Source organism: Tachyglossus aculeatus, chromosome 7 (genome assembly GCF_015852505.1).
Source record: "Tachyglossus aculeatus isolate mTacAcu1 chromosome 7, mTacAcu1.pri, whole genome shotgun sequence".
NCBI classification, from domain to species: domain Eukaryota; kingdom Metazoa; phylum Chordata; class Mammalia; order Monotremata; family Tachyglossidae; genus Tachyglossus; species Tachyglossus aculeatus.
Window position 1 is genome coordinate 33,010,807 of NC_052072.1, and position 20,769 is coordinate 33,031,575.

Consider the following 20,769-nt stretch of genomic DNA (forward strand, 5'->3'; position numbering starts at 1 on the left):
GGCAGGGGATGTGTCCGATAATTCTGTTGTACTGTCCTCTCCCAAGCCCTCAGTACCCAGTACTAAGAACAGTGCTTGGCACATAGTGAGCGCTTAACAAATACCATCATTATTACTATAATTCTCTGCCCATAGGTGCTCAAATACCATTGATTGAGTGATAAAAAGGCCAATGTGTAATCCACCACCTGGACCTCACCATGCACACATCGAGATTGTCCTTTGCCCTGCTGCGGGTTTGTTGTCTCAGTTCCTGACTCTGTTTTACCAGGCCTCTGCCTCATAATCCCCTTGCTACATCTGTGCCAAGAGAGCTACTCATTCTATGCTGGACCCTCTGCTACAATTGTCGCTCAGTTTTCAGCTCAGAGAGAGTGATGCCTAAGCATTTATTGTACTGCATGTTTAGACCGCTTCCTCTGCCTCCCTGGTTTTCAGCTGTCCAATTACGGTTCAACATCGAGCGGCTCTTTGAGAATTATGCTTTTATTCATCTTCCTCATGTCCTGCGCAGAGAAGTTGTGTTTTAAGCACAGTCAGCACTTGCAGACCGTGTTCCAAAACGTCACTGTTAATGACCCCGTCTTGCCGCTAAATAATAACTGTGGTATTTTAAGTCCTTACTATGTGCCCAGCACTGTACTACGTGTTGGGGCGCATGCTGCACACAGTCCCTGTCCCACACGAGGCTCCCAGTCTAAGTAGGAGGAGGGCAGGTGTATCCCCACTTGACAGATGAGGAAATTCAAGCAGAGAGAAGATACGTGACTGGCTCATGATCATACGGCACGCAAGTGGCAGCCTTGGCATTAGAACTCAGGTCCTTTGAGTCCCAGGCCCGTGCTCTTTCCACTGTGCTCACATCGCTCCTCCACTTAATAGTGGGGTTGACCCATAAGTGATGCTGAAGGATCTCGTTGACTACATGCACGCAGCATCCATACATCGCCTTGGACTACAATACGCAACATGGATCACAATACACACAATACAGCACTTCAGAATCCAAGTAACCCAGGGTCTTGTGACCCCTACTTCAAGCCATCTGGCGACAAGGATGGGATTCTGAATAAGGCTGAGTGTGAGACTGTGAAGGCAAAGACTTCCCTTTTTGACATGTGGTCTCGAAAACTGAATGTGCCCTCCCCTCCCCCACGCTGGCCTGGCACTTCGGCCTGGGGTAAAGTGGCAGAGATTTGGGATAGGGTTTTCCTCTTCACGACTGGAGTGCTACAACCCTGAGCAGAGCCCCTGCAGATGCTGAAAAAGGGCTTAAGGTGCTGGGAAATGCGTACACCCACAAAAGAAAATAGACACAGGGTGAGTGTCCCTTACGGCTTTACATGTTTGCTTAATCATACTGTTTGTATTAGGATCTTCACATACCGTACTTCAGAATCCAAGTAACGCAGGGTCTTATGACTCTTATTTCAGGACACCTCATCAGTAAAACGGGGATTGAGACTGTGAGCTCCAGGTGGGACATGGACGGTGTCCAACCTGATTAGACTGTATCTAACACAAAGCTTAGTACAGTGCCTGGGACATAGTAAGTGCTTAACAGATACGATACACACACACACACACACACTCTCTCTCTCTCTCTCTCTCTCTCTCTCTCTCTCTGACTCCTCTGGGAAACTTCTCTATTGACAGATAATCCTTCCAGAATTGCTTCTTATGTGGATCATTTATGCTCTAGGGGTTCACACCCAAAGAGGCCAGCAATGACTATATGCTACTGGGCCAAGTCAACTAAGCTCTAAGGAATGATGATAGGTCTGAACAAAGCTGGAGTCAAACTACACAGATCTGGGATTAGATCCGAGGTCCTTCTGAGTCCAGTGCTACTTCTCACATTTCATCATTATTATTAGTATTAATAGTAATAACCAAAAATCTAGGCTTCAAAAAAAAAGGTACTAAAGGGAAAACGGATATGGCAGAGAACAAAAGCAAACAATGAATAAATGGAGAAAGTCATCCACACATAACTATAATAATAATGGTATTTGTTAAGCACTTAATATGTGCCAAGCATTGTTCTAAACACTGGGGTAGATACAAGGCAATCAGGTTGTCCCACGGGAGGCTCACAGTCTTCATCCTCATTTTACAGATGAGGTAACTGAGGCACAGAGAAGTTAGTGGCTTGCCCGAGGTCACACAGCAGACAAGAGGCGGAGCCGGGATTGGAACCCACGTCCTCTGACTCCCAAGCCTGTGCCTTTACCACTAAGCCACGCTGCTTCTCTAATTACTAAGGGAGGTTAAAAGGTGGCATGACCAGAGGAGGGGATTCGTTGTGAAATACTTCCTGGAGGTTGGAGCTTTTCAAAAGGGCTTTGAAGATGGGGAGGGAATAGATTGGGGGACTGGACATGCTCGGTTTCGGAGAGATAGGAGGGGAGCAAAAGAGAGCTAGGAGATGAGCAGTGAAGAATTTGAGTAGGGGTGCGGCCAGATGTGAGAGAGAAAGGTAGGAAGGAGAAAGCTGGTGATTAGTCTTAAATGCAGTGACCAAGAGTTCCTCTTTCATGGGGAGAGAAATGTTTGGAGGTTTCTGAGGAGGTGGTGAGTGAATGCCATTCTGAGCTCCATTTCGGATAGAGGCTCCAAATGGGAGAGTGTACACAGCCTGGAGAGAGGGAGAGCCTGGAAGTAGGCCATCAGTGAGGAGGCTGATGAAATAGTCCAGCCAAGATGAGACAAGGGCTTGGACGGGGAGGTGACCGAACTGGTGGAGGAAAAGCCAACGGAATTTAGAGAAAGAACATAAAAGGTAGAAAGGAGTGGAAGATGATGTGGTGGTTGTACATTCCCAGGTCAGGGAGGGTGTTCAGGTCATGAGAAAAGGAAGGAGGAGAGGTAGGCTCAGGAATGATAAGGAGTTCAGTTTTTGCCATTCTGGGTTTAAAGTTCTGGCTGGTCAGTCACGTGGAGAGATCTCCGAGGCCGAAGGAAGTGTGAGGTTATCAGGCAAATGACAGAGAGATTTGGGAGTCATTTATACAGAGGTGAAAGGCGAAGCCAAGTGAGCAGATGGGCTCGCTGAAGAGAATGAGTTTAGAGGGAGGAGAGGAGAGAACCCAGAACAAAGTCTCCAGGGATCAGTCCCCGATTGTTCTGAGCCGCATTTCTAGAAGATGGAAAAGGGTTATAATTTCAAAGGAGGACTTTAAATTGGGTGACCCCAGGGAACAAGATAAACATTCTTGTTATTAAAACACACCCAGGTTTAGACTGATTGCATTTCTAAATGGGCACAAAGAAGAAAATGATGTGGGTAAGCACCAAAATTGATTCACTAAAATACGTCCTGTAGACTGTAAGCTTGCTGTGGGCAGGGAACGTGTCTACCAACTCTGTTGTACTGCACTGTCCCAAATGCTTACTAACAGTGCTCCACGCACTGTATATATGTTTGTACATATTTGTTACTCTATTTATTTTACTTGTACATATCTATTCTATTTATTTTACTTTGTTAGTATGTTTGGTTTTGTTCTCTGTCTCCCCCTTTTAGACTTTGAGCCCACTGTTGGGTAGGGACTGTCTCTATATGTTGCCAACTTGTACTTCCCAAGCGCTTAGTACAGTGCTCTGCACACAGTAAGCGCTCAATAAATACGACTGATGATGATGATGAGTAAGCGCTCAATAAATACCGCTGATTCTTCATCTTATAATAGTGGAGCATCATTTTTTTAATGGTATTTGTTAAGTGGTTACTATGTGCTGGGCACTGTACTAAGCGCTGGAGTAGATAAAATTAATCAAGTTGGGAGTAGTCCATGTCCCACATGGGGCTGACGCTCTTAATTCCCATTTTGCAGATGAGGTAACTTGGGCACAGAGAAGTGCCGTGCCCAAGGGCCCGCAGCAGGCAAGTGATGGAGCTGGAACTAGAACGCGGGTCTTTCTGTCTTCCAGACCCGGGCGCTACCCACTAGGCTGTGCTGCTGCTCAATGAATCCAGTACTCTCAGTTCTACTGGGAAGCAAAGATTATAATCCTGATTAATGCCACTACAATGGAAAACTCGCAACCAGCAAGAAACACACTATTTCTAGGCCTAGGAAGTGGCTATTACCTGAGCGCTTACTTTGCACGGAATACCGTCCCAAGAGCTTGGGTGGCACAATAGAGTTGGTGGTCCCAGTCCCTGTCCTCAAGGAGCTTGCGGTCTTGCATTCACCTGAGGGATTCAGTTCCCTGAAATTGGCTGAGTCGGCCCAAACGTGGGCTGGAACTGGGTCAGGCCTGGTCGCCCAGGCCCCAGACTTCTGGTTCCTGCTGGCTCTAGTGCTGCATCCACGGCTCATTAACATTCATCCATTCGTTCAGTCGTATTTATGAAGCGCTTACTGTGTGCAGAGGACTGTACTAAGCCCCAGGGAAAGTACAATGCAACAAAAAATGGTGAAAACACCACGGAAAACTCAAGCTATTGCTCCCAGGATCACAAAACAGGACCTCCAGAGATGAACTGCCAAGTGAAGACCGCCCATTGCTTTGTAAGCTCCTTGTGGACAACTCCTATGCTCTCCCAAGCGCTTAGTACAGTGCTCTGCACACAGCAAGCGCTCAATAAATACGAATGAATGAATGAATGCTTCCAATGTCCTCAAACCCCTCAGTACCGGGGTTCCTATTCACTACACCCTCAGGAAGTCCATGTGTGGGGAATTAAAGTCTATGGGTGAAAGTCTGCACACCCTGGCTGTTCTAATGTGCTTAAGCTGTAGGTTTGACCTTGGGGTCCCACCCCCTCAGCACCCCAGATCCAGGCAGAGATCACAATTCAGGCTTTTTCTGATCCCAAGCGTAGAGTCCCCCAGTTATTTGTCTCAAGTGGGGATTTAGCTACATTTTACTGCCATTAATATAGTCTCTATACAATAATCATCACATTCAAAACACAACATACGCAAAAACTCAAGTCTGTTGTGTTACTTTCCAATTAAAAGTGCCCAAAACTTGGCCCTTAAAGATTACAACAAATGTTCACAGACCATTAAGTTTGACTCCAAGGTCATTTGTGTATAAAGTGCGACAAATATAGGAAGAAAAGCACCATGTTATTCTTTAGCTTAAAAACACCTTTGTCAAAACATTACATGCTGCACGTGAGGATGTACTGAATAGAAACTGAGAAACAGTTAGCACCGAAGGCTGCCTCAGTGTAAGAGACAATGAATAATGCTCAGTTGAGAAGTTAGACATTTCTTTGCTGATATCATTACCAAGTAATGTACTTCAAACTTGTACTTCCCAAGCTCTTAGTACAGTGCTCTGCACACAGTAAGCGCTCAATAAATACAATTGAATGAATGAAGTAAACAGAAATTCTTCCAAAATCCTAATAATTTTATTCAATTAACAATCACTGAAAATAATTGTAATGAAGGTGTGTCGAATTAAACACAATCCAGTTTTTTTCAATAAACTAAAACACTGAAAAATTATGTTACAAAATACCTCCAGTTCAATATATCGCTTCTGTAGCAAAGTATGATCATGGGTATTGCATTATCAAGTGGAAACCCACAATCAGCTATAACCTTTTTCTATCGGAATTATCTTCCTTGTGAACATCACTACGCAAATGTAGGGCCCCACAACTGCTCAGCTATGTACTTAACTAGATACGATTCTCAGGTTGCAAAATAACCAAATAAGAATGCACAGAACTAAGATGCACAAGGCATTAATAAAGCCCTTTATTTAAATTCCCCAAAATTGTCCTCCTCCACCTCCCATCCCCTTACTGTAGGGGTTCCTCAAGGCTCAGTTCTTGGTCCCCTTCTGTTCTCTCTCTTCACTCACTCCCTTGGTGAACTCATTCGCTCCCACGGCTTAAACTATCATCTCTACGCTGATGACACCCAAATCTACATCTCTGCCCCTGCTCTCTCTCCCTCCAGGCTCGCATCTCCTCCTGCCTTCAAGACATCTCCATCTGCATGTCTGCCCGCCATCTAAAACTCAACATGTCCAAGACCGAACTCCTTATCGTCCCTCCCAAACCCTGCCCTCTCCCTGACTCTCCCATCACTGTTTATGGCACTTCCATCCTTCCCGTCTCACAAGCCCACAACCTTGGTGTCATCCTCGACTCCGCTCTCTCGTTCACCCCTTACATCCAATCCGTCACCAAAACCGGCCGGTCTCACCTCCGCAACATCGTCAAGATCTGTCTTTTCCTCTCCATCCAAACCGCTACCCTGCTCATTCAATCACTCATCCTATCCCGACTGGATTACTGCATCAGCCTCCTCTCCGATCTCCCATCCTCCTGTCTCTCCCCACTTCAATCCGTACTTCACGCCGCTGCCCGGATCGTCTTTGTGCAGAAACGCTCTGGGCATGTTACTCCCCTCCTCAAAAATCTCCAGTGGCTACCAATCAACCTACCCATCAGGCAGAAACTTCTCACCCTTGGCTTCAAGGCTGTCCATCCCCTCGCCCCCTCCTACCTCACCTCCCTTCTGTCCTTCTCCAGCCCAGCCCGCACCCTCCGCTCCTCTGCCGCTAATCTCCTCACCGTGCCTCTTTCTCGCCTGTCCCGCGTCGACCCCCGGCCCACGTCCTCCCCCGGGCCTGGAATGCCCTCCCTCCGCACATCCACCAAGCTAGCTCTCTTCCTCCCTTCAGGGCCCTACTGAGAGCTCACCTCCTCCAGGAGGCCTTCCCAGACTGAGCCCCTTCCTTCCTCTCCCCCTCCTCCCCCTCCCCATCCCCCCCGCCTTACCTCCTTCCCCTCCCCACAGCACCTGTATATATGTATATATGTTTGAACGTATTTATTACTCTATTTATTTATTTTATTTGTACATATTTATTCTATTTATTTTATTTTGCTAATATGTTTTGTTTTGTTGTCTGTCTCCCCCTTCTAGACTGTGAGCCCGCTGTTGGGTAGGGACCGTCTCTATATGGTGCCAACTTGTACTTCCCAAGCGCTTAGTACAGTGCTCTGCACACAGTAAGCGCTCAATAAATACGATTGAATGAACGAATGAATTCAAGGCTGAAACTTTAAGTTAAAAAAAAAAAGAATGCATTAATCCAAGACACGAATATCCACGCTTCTCAGACTTCTTAAAAAAAATCAATTTTCTTTTAACTTCTCCTATGATGGGAATTTAATAGAATTTCATTAGCTCTACCTCCGAAACTTTAACTTGAGCAGGAAACGTAAAGCGTCTTAATCTTTTTAGGAAGTGGAATATCAGTGAGTACTAAGACTTAATAATAATAATCATGATGGCATTTGTTAAGCGCTTACTATGTGCCGAGCAATGTCCTAAGTGCTGGGGCAGATACAAAGTAATCAGGTTGTCCCACGTGGGGCTCACGGGCTTCATACCCATTCTACAGATGAGGTAACAGGCACAGAGAAGTCAAGTGAGTTGCCCAAAGTCACACAGACGACAGGTGGCAGAGTCAGAATTAGAACCCACGACCCCTGACTCTTTCCACTAGGCCATGCTGCTCTCCCAAACAAATAGGGAAAACAAATTTAACCTATTAAGTCTTTCCATTCTACAAGCTTGAGGCTGTTAGTCTTAAAGAGCAGGAAACCGAACTGGGGCCCCGGAGTGACCCATCAGATTGTCTCACGAGGAATTTACTCTGAGAAAACCAATATACTTATTCTGGGGCTGGAACAAAGCAACTGCTGGCCTCCTAATTTAGGATACGTATGATTAGGAATAATCGTGCGGGGCTAGATCACTTGTAACCAATGCTAAGACAGTAGCCGCTGCCTAGTCAAAGATTTTAGAAATTAAAATTTCAAGCTCAATAATTGCTTCAGAGACCGTCGGGCACCTAAAAATACAGTTCATTTTCATGTTTCGCAATCTGATTTCAGTTTTTTTAAGCTTCCTATTCTGAATGAGCATCACATAGGCATATGCACGTGACAGACATCTGTGCAAAAACACAAAAGTGAGCAGAGAAGGGAAAGCAAGATTAATTGGGAGTCTGGTAGCAGAAAAGACACCCAAAGGAAATTCAAAATTAGACCGACTTGTTCGGTTTACTTAAAAGCAAGGTTAACGACGGTACTGCTAGCCACGAGATAGATCCTCCTAGATTTCTTCAAATTGACAGGCGATAAAAGGTTAGTCCCCGAAAAAGAAATCCAACACACTACGTACTATTCAGCAGAAATATATTTCTTTTACAAGGTAAATCACTCTTCTGGGCTTTTCCTTATAAACAACAAAAAAAAACCTCTTCAATCAATCAATCAATCAATCGTATTTATTGAGCGCTTACTATGTGCAGAGCACTGTACTAAGCGCTTGGGAAGTACAAATTGGCAACACATAGAGACAGTCCCTACCCAACAGTGGGCTCACAGTCTAAAAGGGGGAGACAGAGAACAGAACCAAACATACCAACAAAATAAAATAAATAGGATAGAAATGTACAAGTAAAACGAATTAATAAATAAATAAACAGAGTAATAAAAGTTTCTTTTATACAGACATTCCAAGGTGAGAGACCAGGAAAAGTAAATCCCAAATCTAATACTCGCAACCCCTACTAAAAAGCTAAACAGCTCATTATTTACAAGATGGGCTGAATTACAGATTAAGGAGAAAATATTATCCTAGCGTTTAATTTAGTTTCCATTCCGTCTGGATTCGGCGATCGGGGGGGGGATCCGAAGCCTCCTGCGCAAATCCAACAAGGAAGACTAAATTCAAAACTTGCATTGTTCCGCTGATTCCACACTAGTCTGCCTAGGAGGGAGAGCCAGCTCTCCCCACGGCCGCCCCCCCAAAAAAAGACCGATACCAAGATCACCCTGGGTGGGTCCCATTCCCCACACTTCTATAAATCGGTTATTTCACGGATGAATTCCACTTGAGCTATTTGATATGACACAACCCCCCCGTTCGGCCGGGAATTCCGTCAATCCGTCTGCCTGGGGAAGGCAGCTGGGAGGTGATTCCCCCGGCATGACCTGAACAAGTTCGAACGTTTTCCGCCTTTCTCAAATCAGGCCGAACCCCTTGGGGACGGCGGCTCCGGGAGGAGCCACAACTGAACCCCCCCACGACAACAGGTCCAATAAAGCCCCTTCCCATTCTCTCCCCATCTTCCAAAGTTGCCTGGCAACCGGGAAACTTTGGTTAGGAAGAAATCCTTTGGCCCTTTTTCAAGATTTTGGGCCCTCTCGTTGCCATCAACCCGAACGCGGCCCCCTGAGCGGGAGATTCATTCACTCGGGTGGACTGGGCGCTTCCTGCGTGCGGAGCACTGTACTAAGCGCTCGGGAAAGCGCACTCCACCAACAAAGAGTGCCCATCCCTGCAGAAATCTCGGCCCTGGTCTTGCGTGCCCGCGGGCTGCCACCTTTGCACGCACTCGAGCGCTTACTGTGCGCCGACTGCTGTGCTCTTTGTTGCTTAATTGCACTTCCCCAGCGTTTAGGCCAGTGCTGTGCACACGGCAAGCGCTCCCTTCATTCGCTGGATCGCATTTATTGAGCGCTTACCGTGCGCAGAGCACTGTGCCAAGCGCTGGGGAAGTACTACTCGGCGGCAGATGGAGCCGATCCCTGCCCACAACGGGCTCACAGTCTAGAAAGGCGCTGACGGACGGCAAAACAAGTACACGGGCATCAGTAGCATCGATATAAATAGAATTAGAGATATTCACACATCATTAATATAAAGAGAATTATAGATGTGTGCATATAGATCCAAGTGCTGGACAAAGGGAGGGAGTCGGGGTGATGCTTTTTTACTTGTTTTGCTGTCTGTCTCCCCCTCTTCTAGGTGTGAGCTCGTAGTGGGCAGGGATTGTCTTTACTGGTTGCTGAGCGCTTAGTACAGTGCCCTACACACAGCATGCGCTCAATAAATACGACTGAATGATGGGGGGGGGGGCAGATAAATACGATTGAATGAGACTATGGGCCCGTTGGGGGCGGGGACTGTCTCTAGTTGTTGCTGAACTGCACTTCCCCACGTTCAGTACAGTGCCCCGCACACAGGAAGCGCTCAGTAAATAGGACAGAATGATGGGGAAGGGAGGGGGAGCAGGTAAATACGATTAAATGAGCCTGTAAGCCCGTTGGGGGCAGAGACTGTCTCTAGCTGCTGAATTGCACTTCCCCGGCGCTCAGTACAGTGCCCGGCACACAGGAAGCGTCAAATAAATGGGATAGAATAGATGGGGAAGGGAGGGGGAGCAGATAAATACGACTGAATAATAATAATAATAATAGTGGTATTTATTAAGCGCTTACTATGTGCAAAGCACTGTTGAGACGGAGCCCGTTGGGGGCAGGACCTGTTTCTAGTTGTTGCTGAATTGTACTCTCCCAAGCGCTCAGTACAGTGCCCCCGCACACAGGAAGAGCTCAATAAATAGGACAGAATGATGGGGAAGGGTGGGGGAGCAAATAAATACGACTGAATGGGACTGTGAGCCCGTTGGGGGCAGGACAGCGTGGCTCAATGGAAAGAGCCCGGGCTTTGGAGTCAGAGGTCATTCATTCATTCATTCATTCATTCAATCGTATTTATTGAGCGCTTACTGTGCGCACAGCACTGTACTAAGCGCTTGGGAAGTACAAGTTGGCAACATACAGAGACGGTCCCTACCCAACAGCGGGCTCACAGTCTAGAAGGGGGAGACAGACAACAAAACAAAACATATAAACCAAATAAAATAAATAGAATATGTACAAGATAAATAAGTAAATAGAGTAGTAAATATGTACAAACATATAAACATATCCCGGCTCCGTCAATTGTCAGCTGTGTGACTCTGGGCAAGTCACTTCACTTCTCTGGGCCTCATTTCCCTCATCTGTAAAATGGGGATGAAGACTGAGCCCCCTGTGGGACATCCTGATGACCTTGTAACTTCCCCAGCGCTTAGAACAGTGCTCGGCACATAGTAAGCGCTGAATAAATGCCATCATTAATACTCTTATTATTATTAGTTGTGGCTTCCCACAGACGAATACGACCGAACGGGCCTGTGAACCCACTGGGGGCGGGGGCTGTCTCTAGTTGTGGCTGAGTGGGCCTTCCCCAGCGCTCAGTACAGAGCCCCGCACATGGTAGGTGTTCAATAAATAGGATAGAATGACGGGGAAGGGAGGGGGAGCAGATAAATACGACTGAATGGGAGTGTGAGCCCGTTGGGGGCGGGACAGCGTGGCTCAATGGAAAGAGCACCGGCTTTGGAGTCAGAGGTCATGGGTTCAAGTCTCGGCCCCGCCAACTGTCAGTTGTGTGACTTTGGGCAAGTCACTTCACTTCTCTGGGCCTCATTTCCCTCATCTGTAAAATGGGGATGAAGACTGTGAGCCCCCCGTGGGACATCCTCATCAACTTGTAACCTCCACAGCGCTTAGAACAGTGCTTTGCACAGAGTAAGCACTTAACAAATGCTATCATTATCATTATTATTATTATCACCTTGTAACCTCCCCAGTCCTTAGAACAGTGCTCGGCGCATAGTAAGCGCTTGACAAATGCCATTATTATTATTATTATTATTATTATCACTTTGTAACGTCCCCAGAGCTCTGAACAGTGCTCGGCACATAGTAAGCGTTTGACAAATGCCATCGTTATCATTATTATTACCACCTTGGAACCTCCCCAGCGCTCAGAACAGTGCTCGGCACATAGTAAGTGCTTGACAAATGCTATCGTTATTATTATCACCTTGTAACCTCCCCAGTCCTTAGAACAGTGCTCGGCACATAGTAAGCGCTTGACAAATGCCATTATTATTATTATTATTATTATTATTATTATTATTATTATTATTATTATTATTATTATCACCTTGTAACGTCCCCAGAGCTTAGAACAGTGCTCGGCACATAGTAAGCGTTTGACAAATGCCATCATTATCATTATTATCACCTTGGAACCTCCTCAGCGCTCAGAACAGTGCTCGGCACATAGTAAGTGCTTAACAAACGCCATCATTATTATTACTATCACCTCGTAACCTCCCCAGAGCTTAGAACAGTGCCTGGCTTAACAAATGCCATCATCATTATTATTATTATCACTTCGTACCCTCCCCAGCGCTTAGAACAGTTCTCGGCACATAGTAAGCACTTAACAAAAGCCATCATTATTATTATTACCACCTTGGAACCTCCCCAGCGCTTAGAACGGTGCTCGGCACGTAGTAGGCGCTTGACAAATGCCATCATTATTATCACCCTGTAACGTCCCCCATAATCATCATTATTATTACTACTACCACCTTGGAACCTTCCCAGCGCTTAGAACAGTGCTGGGCACATAGTAAGTGCTTGACAAATGCCATCATTATTATCACCTTGTAACGTCCCCCATCATCATCATCATTATTACTACTACTACTTCCACCTTGGAACCTCCCCAGCGCTTAGAACAGTGCTGGGCACATAGTAAGCGCTTGACAAATGCCATCATTATCATTATTACCACCTTGGAACCTCCCCAGCGCTTAGAACAGTGCTCGGCACATAGTAGGCGCTTGACAAATGCCATCATTATTATCACCCTGTAACGTCCCCCATAATCATCATTATTATTACTACTACCACCTTGGAACCTCCCCAGCGCTTAGAACAGTGCTGGGCACATAGTAAGTGCTTGACAAATGCCATCATTATTATCACCTTGCAACGTCCCCAGCGCTTAGAACAGTGCTGGGCACATAGTAGGCGCTTAACAAATATTATTATTATCATCACCTTGTAAAGTCCCCAGTGCTTAGAACAGTGCTCGGCACACAGTAGGCGCTTAACAAATATTATTATTATCATCACCTTGTAAAGTCCCCAGTGCTTAGAACAGTGCTCGGCACACAGTAGGCGCTTAACAAATGCCATCATCATCATTATTATCACCACCTTGTAACGTCCCCCATCGTCATCATCATTACTACTACCACCTTGAGACCTCCCCAGCGCTTAGAACAGTGCTCGGCACATAGCACGCGCTTAACAAATGCCATTATTATTATTATCATCACCATTAATTATTACTATTATTATTTTTTATTATTATTATTATCACCCTGTAACCTCCACCACCGCTTAGTAAGCGCTTAACAAATGCCATCATTATTATTATCATCACCTTGCAACGTCCCCCATCATCATCATTATTATTACTACCACGTTGGAACCTTCCCAGCGCTCAGAACAGTGCTGGGCACATAGTACTCGCTTGACAAATGCCATCATTATTATCACCTTGTAACGTCCCCAGCGCTTAGAACAGTGCTCGGCACATAGTAAGCGCTTAACAAATGTTATTATTATTATTATTACTATTATTATCACCTTGTAACCTCCCCAGCGCTTAGAACAGTGTTCGGCACATAGTAAGCGCTTAACAAATGCCATCATCATTATTATCACCACCGTGTAACGTCCCCCACCATCATCATCATTATTATTACTACTACTACCTTGGAAGCTCCCCAGCGCTTAGAACAGTGCTGGGCACATAGTAAGCGCTTGACAAATGCCATCATTACCATCACCTTGTAACGTCCCCAGCGCTTAGAACAGTGCTGGGCACATAGTAAGCGCTTAATAAAATGCCATCATTATTATCACCTTGTAACGTCCCCAGCGTTTAGAACAGTGCTGGGCACATAGTAAGCGCTTAATAAAATGCCATCATTACCATCACCTTGTAACGTCCCCAGCGCTTGGAACAGTACTGGGCACATAGTAAGCGCTTAATAAACGCCATCATCATCATCATCATCATTATTATTATTATCACCTTGTAACCTCCACCAGCGCTTAGAACAGTGCTGGGCACATAGTAAGCGCTTGACAATTCCATCATTACTATCACCTTGTAACGTCCCCAGCGTTTAGTACAGTGCTGGACACATAGTAAGCGCTTAACAAATGTTATTATTATTATTATCACCTTGTAACCTCCCCAGCGCTTAGAACTGTGCTCGGCACATAGTAAGCGCTTAACAAATGCCATCATCATTGCTATCACCACCTCGTAACGTCCCCCATCATCATCATTATTATTACTACCACCTTGGAACCTCCCCAGCGCTTAGAACAGTGCTGGGCACATAGTAAGCGCTTGACAATTCCATCATTATTATCACCTCGTAACGTCCCCGGCGCTTAGAACAGTGCTGGGCACATAGTAGGCGCTTAATAAAATGCCATCATTACCATCACCCTGTAACGTCCCCAGCGCTTAGAACAGTGCTGGGCACGTAGTAGGCGCTTAACAAATGCCATCATCATTATTATCACCACCGTGCAACGTCCCCCACCATCATCATCATTATTATTACTCCTACTACCTTGGAACCTCCCCAGCGCTTAGAACAGTGCTGGGCACATAGTAAGCGCTGGACAAATGCCATCATTATCATCTTGTAACGTCCCCAGCGCTTAGTACAGTGCTGGGCACATAGTAAGCGCTTAATAAAATGCCATCATTACCATCACCTTGTAACGTCCCCGGCGCTTATAACAGTGCTAGGCACATAGTAAGCGCTTAATAAAATGCCATCATTACCATCACCTTGTAACGTCCCCAGCGCTTAGTACAGTGCTGGGCACATAGTAAGCGCTTAACAAATGCCATCATCATTATTATCATCACCGTGTAACGTCCCCCCCCATCATCATTATTATTACTACTACCTTGTAACGTCCCCAGCGCTTAGAACAGTGCTGGGCACATAGTAAGCGCTTGACAAATGCCATCATTATCATCACCTTGTAACGTCCCCAGCGCTCAGAACAGTGCTCGGCACATAGTAAGCGCTTGACAAATGCCAGCATTACCATCACCTTGTAACGTCCCCAGCGCTTAGAACAGTGCTGGGCACATAGTAAGCGCTTAATAAAAATGCCATCATTGCCATCACCTTGTAACGTCCCCAGCACTTATAACAGTGCTAGGCACATAGTAAGCGCTTAATAAAATGCCATCATTACCATCACCTTGTAACGTCCCCGGCGCTTATAACAGTGCTAGGCACATAGTAAGCGCTTAATAAAATGCCATCATTACCATCACCTTGTAACGTCCCCAGCGCTTAGTACAGTGCTGGGCACATAGTAAGCGCTTAACAAATGCCATCATCATTATTATCATCACCGTGTAACGTCCCCCCCCCATCATCATTATTATTACTACTACCTTGTAACGTCCCCAGCGCTTAGAACAGTGCTGGGCACATAGTAAGCGCTTGACAAATGCCATCATTATCATCACCTTGTAACGTCCCCAGCGCTCAGAACAGTGCTCGGCACATAGTAAGCGCTTGACAAATGCCAGCATTACCATCACCTTGTAACGTCCCCAGCGCTTAGAACAGTGCTGGGCACATAGTAAGCGCTTAATAAAAATGCCATCATTGCCATCACCTTGTAACGTCCCCAGCACTTATAACAGTGCTAGGCACATAGTAAGCGCTTAATAAAATGCCATCATTACCATCACCTTGTAACGTCCCCAGCGCTTAGTACAGTGCTGGGCACATAGTAAGCGCTTAATAAAATGCCATCATTACCATCACCTTGTAACGTCCCCAGCGCTTAGTACAGTGCTGGGCACATAGTAAGCGCTTGACAAATGCCACCATTATCATCACCTTGTAACGTCCCCAGCGCTTAGAACAGTGCTCGGCACACAGTAAGCACTTAACAAATGTTATTATTATTATTATTATCATCACCTTGTAACGTCCCCCATCATCATCATCATCATCATTACTACTACTACCACCTTGGAACCTCTCCAGCGCTTAGAACAGTGCTCGGCACATAGTAAGCGCTTAACAAATGTCATGATTATTATTATCATTAATTATCATTTACTATTATTATTATCATTATCACCCTGTAACCTCCCCAGCGCTCAGAACAGTGCTCGGCACATAGTAAGCGCTTGACAAATGCCATCATTATCATCACCTTGTAACGTCCCCAGCATTTAGTACAGTGCTGGGCACATAGTAAGCGCTTAATAAAGTGCCATCATCATCATCACCTTGTAACGTCCCCGGCGTTTAGAACAGTGCTGGGCCCATAGTAAGCGCTTAATAAATATCATCATCGTTATTTATCATTATCAGTCGTAGCTTCCCCCAGATGAACGAGGCCCTGCCGAGAGCTCCCCTCCTCCGGGAGGCCTTCCCAGACTGAGCCCCTTCCTTCCCCTCCCCCCCCATCTTACCTCCTTCCCTTCCCCACAGCACCTGTATATATGTTTGTACATATTTATTACTCTATTTATTTTCCTTGTACCTATTCTATTTATTTTATTTTGTTAATATGTTTTGTTTTGTTCTCTGTCTCCCCCTTCTAGACTGTGAGCCCACTGTTGGGTAGGGGCTGTCCCTACATGTTGCCAATTTGTACTTCCCAACGCTCAGTCCAGTGCTCTGCACACAGTAAGCGCTCAATAAATACGATTGATTGATTGATTGTGAGCCCACTGTTGGGTAGGGGCTGTCTCTACATGTTGCCAATTTGTACTTCCCAACGCTCAGTACGGTGCTCTGCACACAGTAAGCGCTCAATAAATACGATTGATTGATTGACTGTGAGCCCACTGTTGGGTAGGGGCCGTCTCTACATGTTGCCAATCTGTACTTCCCAACGCTCAGTCCAGTGCTCTGCACACAGTAAGCGCTCAATAAATACGATTGATTGATTGATTGTGAGCCCACTGCTGGGTAGGGGCTGTCTCTACATGTTGCCAATTTGTACTTCCCAACGCTCAGTACAGTGCTCTGCACCTAGTAAGCGCTCAATAAATACGATTGACGATGAGGATGATGATGCTGCTGAGCAGGCCCAAAGGTGAAGGGGGCGGGGGCTGGCCGGAGTTGAGGGGGGCTTCGCCGGCGCTCAGTACAGAGCCCCGCGGAGCGTCGTGGCCCCCCCCTCCCCCCGGGACTCACAGGCTTCCGGAGCAGGAGGTGCAGACGAAGGAGCCCACCGTCATGTTGGCGTAGGTGGGGCCGCGCTGGTCGCAGTCGAAGCACTTGCGGTTGGGAGCGAGGCCGGTCAGCTCCCGCAGCATCTTCAGGTGCTTCTCCTCCTGCTTCCGCTTGGCGCTGGACGCCATGGCCCGGGAGGGCTGGGAGGGCGAGCGGCGGGGCGGGGAGGCCCCGCTCCCGGGCCCCCCCCCGCGGGCCGCGCTCACTCACCGCCCGCCCCTCCCGGCTCCCGCAGCTGGTCCCCCTGCCCGCTGCGCGCCGCCCCCTGCCCGCTGCCCCGTGCCCGCTGCCTCTGCCGCCGCCGGAGAACGAGGCCGTCCGAGATCGGCCCCGGCCCGGCCCCGGCCCGGATCCAGCCGCCGGCGCCCTCTGGCGGCCCGGAGGACGCAGGCCGTCGCTGGCGCAAACCGGGCCGGGCCGGGCCTCCGGACGCCAGAAGGGGCGGCGCTTAGGGGCGGCGCCGTCCAGCCATTTATTCATCCAGCCAGCCATTCAGCCATCCAGCCAGCCATTCAGCCATCCACTCATCCATCCAGCCATCCATTCATTCATCCAGCCAGCCAACCATACAGCCATCCATCCATTCATCCATCCATCCATTCATTCATTCATCCAACCATCCATCCATTCATCCATCCATTCATTCATCCAACCATCCATCCATTCATTCATCCAACCATCCATCCATCCATTCATTCATTCATCCAACCATCCATCCATTCATTCATCCAACCATCCATCCATCCATTCATTCATTCATCCAACCATCCATCCATCCATTCATTCATTCATCCATTCATTCACACATTCATTCACCCATCCATTCATTCATCCATCCATCCATCGATTCATTCACGCATCCATTCACTCATTCATTCATTCATTCATTCATTCATTCACTCACTCACTCATCCATCCATCTCATCCATCCATCCATTTATTCACACATTCATTCACTCATTCATTCACTCATATATTCATTCATCCATCCAGTCATTCACACATTCATTCATTCACTCATTCAGTCAGTCATTCATCACTCATTCATTCACTCATTCATCCACCCACCCATCCATTCATTCACTCATTCATTCACTCATTCACGCTCATTCATCACTCATTCATTCATCATTCATTCACTCATTTATTCATTCATTCATCCATTCACCCATTCATTCTCTCATTCACTCATTCATCCATTCACTCACTCATTAACTCACTCACTCATTCACATTCACGCACTCATTCATCCATTCATTCATTCCCTTATTCATTCAATAGTGTTTATTGAGCTCTTACTGTGTGCAGAGCACTGTACTAAGCGCTTGGGAAGTACAAGTTGGCAACATATAGAGAGGGTCCCTACCCAACAGTGGGCTCACAGTCTAGAAGGGGAAGATGGAGAACAAAACATATTAACAAAATAAAATAAATGGAATAAATATGTACAAATAAATAGAGTAATAAATACGTACAAACATATGCACATATATACAGATGCTGTGGGGAGGGGAAAGAGGTAAAGCGGGGGGGATGGGGAGGGGGAGAAGGGGGAGAGGAAGGAGGGGGCTCAGTCTGGGAAGGCCTCCTGGAGGAGGTGAGCTCTCAGTAGGGCTTTGAAGGGAGGAAGAGAGCTGGCTTGGCGGATGGGCAGAGGGAGGGCATTCCAGGCCCCGGGGATGACATGGGCCGGGAGTCGATGGCAGGACAGGCGAGAACGAGGCTCGGTGAGGAGATTAGCAGTGGAGGAGCGGAGGGTGCGGGCTGGGCTGGAGAAGGAGAGAAGGGAGGTGAGGTAAGAGGGGGCGAGGGGATGGACAGCCTTGAAGCCCAGGGTGAGGAGTTTTTTCCTGAAGCTTAGGTTGACTTTTAGCCACTGGAGATTTTTGAGGAGGGGAGTAATGTGCCCAGAGCGTTTCTGCACAAAGACGATCTGGGCAGCGGCATGAAGTATAGACTGAAGTGGGGAGAGACAGGAGGATGGGAGATCAGAGAGGAGGCTGATGCAGTAATCCAGTTGGGATAGGATGAAAGATTGAACCAGCAGGGTAGCGGTTTGGATGGAGAGGAAAGGGTGGATCTTGGCAGTGTTGCGGAGGTGAGACCAGCAGGTTTCGGTGACGGATTGGATGTGAGGGGTGAACGAGAGAGCGGAGTCGAGGATGACACCGAGGTTGCGGGCTTGTGAGATGGGAAGGATGGTAGTGCCGTCAACAGTGATGGGAAAGTCAGGGAGAGGGCAGGGTTTGGGAGGGAAGATAAGGAGTTCAGTCTTGGACATGTTGAGTTTTAGGTGGCGGGCAGACATCCAGATGGAGATGTCCTGAAGGCAGGAGGAGACGCGAGCCCGGAGGACTCACAGTCTAGAAGGGGGAGACAGACAACAAAACAAAACATGTGAACAGGTGTCAAGTCATCAGAATAAATAGAAATAAAGCTAGATGCACATCATTAACAAATTCATTCCTTCACTCATTCATTCATTCAAGAAGCAGCGTGGCTCGGTGGAAAGAGCACAGGCTTTGGAGTCAGAGGTCATGGGTTCTAATCCCAGCTCCGCCAATTGTCAGCTGCGTGACTTTGGGCAAGTCACTTCACTTCTCTGGGCCTCAGTTCCCTCATCTGTAAAATAGGGATGAAGACTGTGAGCCCCACGTGGGACAACCTGATCACTGTGTAGCCTCCCCAGCACTTAGAACAGTGCTTTGCACGTAGTAAGCACTTAATACATGCTGTCATTATTCATTCATTCATGCATGCATGCACTTACTGGGTGAGAAGCAGTGTGGTTCAGTGGAAAGAACCCAGGCTTGGGAGTCAGAGGTTGTGGGTTCTAATCCCGGCTCCACCAATTGTCAGCTGGGTGACTTTGGACAAGCCACTTCACTTCTCTGGGCCTCAGTTCCCTCATCTGTAAAACGAGGATGAAGACTGTGCGCTCCACGTGGGACAACCTGATCGCCTTGATTCCCCCAGCGCTTAGAACGGTGCTTGGTACATAGTAAATGCTTGAAAAATACCATCGTTATTATTATTCATTCAATCATATTTATTGAGCACTTACTGTGTGCACAGCACTGGACTAAAGACCATGAGGTCGTGGGTTCATTCATTCAATTGTATTTATTGAGCGCTTACTGTGTGCACAGCACTGGAGTAAAGACCATGAGGTCGTGGGTTCATTCATTCAATAGTATTTACTGAGCGCTTACTGTGTTCACAGCACTGGACTAAAGACCATAAGGTCATGGGTTCATTCATTCATTCGATCGAATTTATTGAGCACTTACTGTGTGCACAGCACTGGACTAAGTGCTTGGAAGGTACAATTCGGCAACAGATAGAGACAATCCCTACCCAACAACGGGCTCACAGTCTAGAAGACGGGCATCCCGGCACCGCCACTTGTCAGCTGTGTGACCTCGGGTCAGTCAGTTCACTTCATTCATTCATTCAATCATATTTATTGAGCGCTTTCTGTGTGCAGAGCACTGTACTAAGCGCTTGGGAAGTACAAATCGGCAACATATAGAGACGGTCCCTACCCAACAACGCACTCACAGTCTAGAAGGGGGAGACAGACAACAACACAAAACGAGTCTCTGGACCTCAGTGATCTCATCTGTAAAGTGGGGATGAAGACTTTGAGCCCCCAGTGGGACAACCAAATTACCTTGTATCTACCCCAGGGCTTAGGACTGCTTGGCACGTAGTAAGCGCTTAACAAATTTATGTTACTATCTGTCTCTTCCCCTCTAGACAGTACGCCTCAACACA

At 47.0% G+C, this 20,769-nt stretch overlaps 1 protein-coding gene across 9 annotated transcripts in view; it reads right to left on the reverse strand.

Annotated features, from left to right (window-relative positions):
- Positions 1-17,147, reverse strand: part of AGFG1 (ArfGAP with FG repeats 1) — a 94,226-nt gene extending 77,079 nt beyond the window's left edge. For all 9 annotated transcript variants that reach the window (XM_038749040.1, XM_038749036.1, XM_038749035.1 and 6 more), the window contains exon 1: positions 16,954-17,147. In XM_038749040.1, the coding sequence (XP_038604968.1) occupies positions 16,954-17,120 (167 nt within the window). In that variant the 5' untranslated portion in view covers positions 17,121-17,147. The remainder of the gene's footprint in view (positions 1-16,953) is intronic.
- Between the last annotated feature and the right edge of the window lie 3,622 nt (positions 17,148-20,769).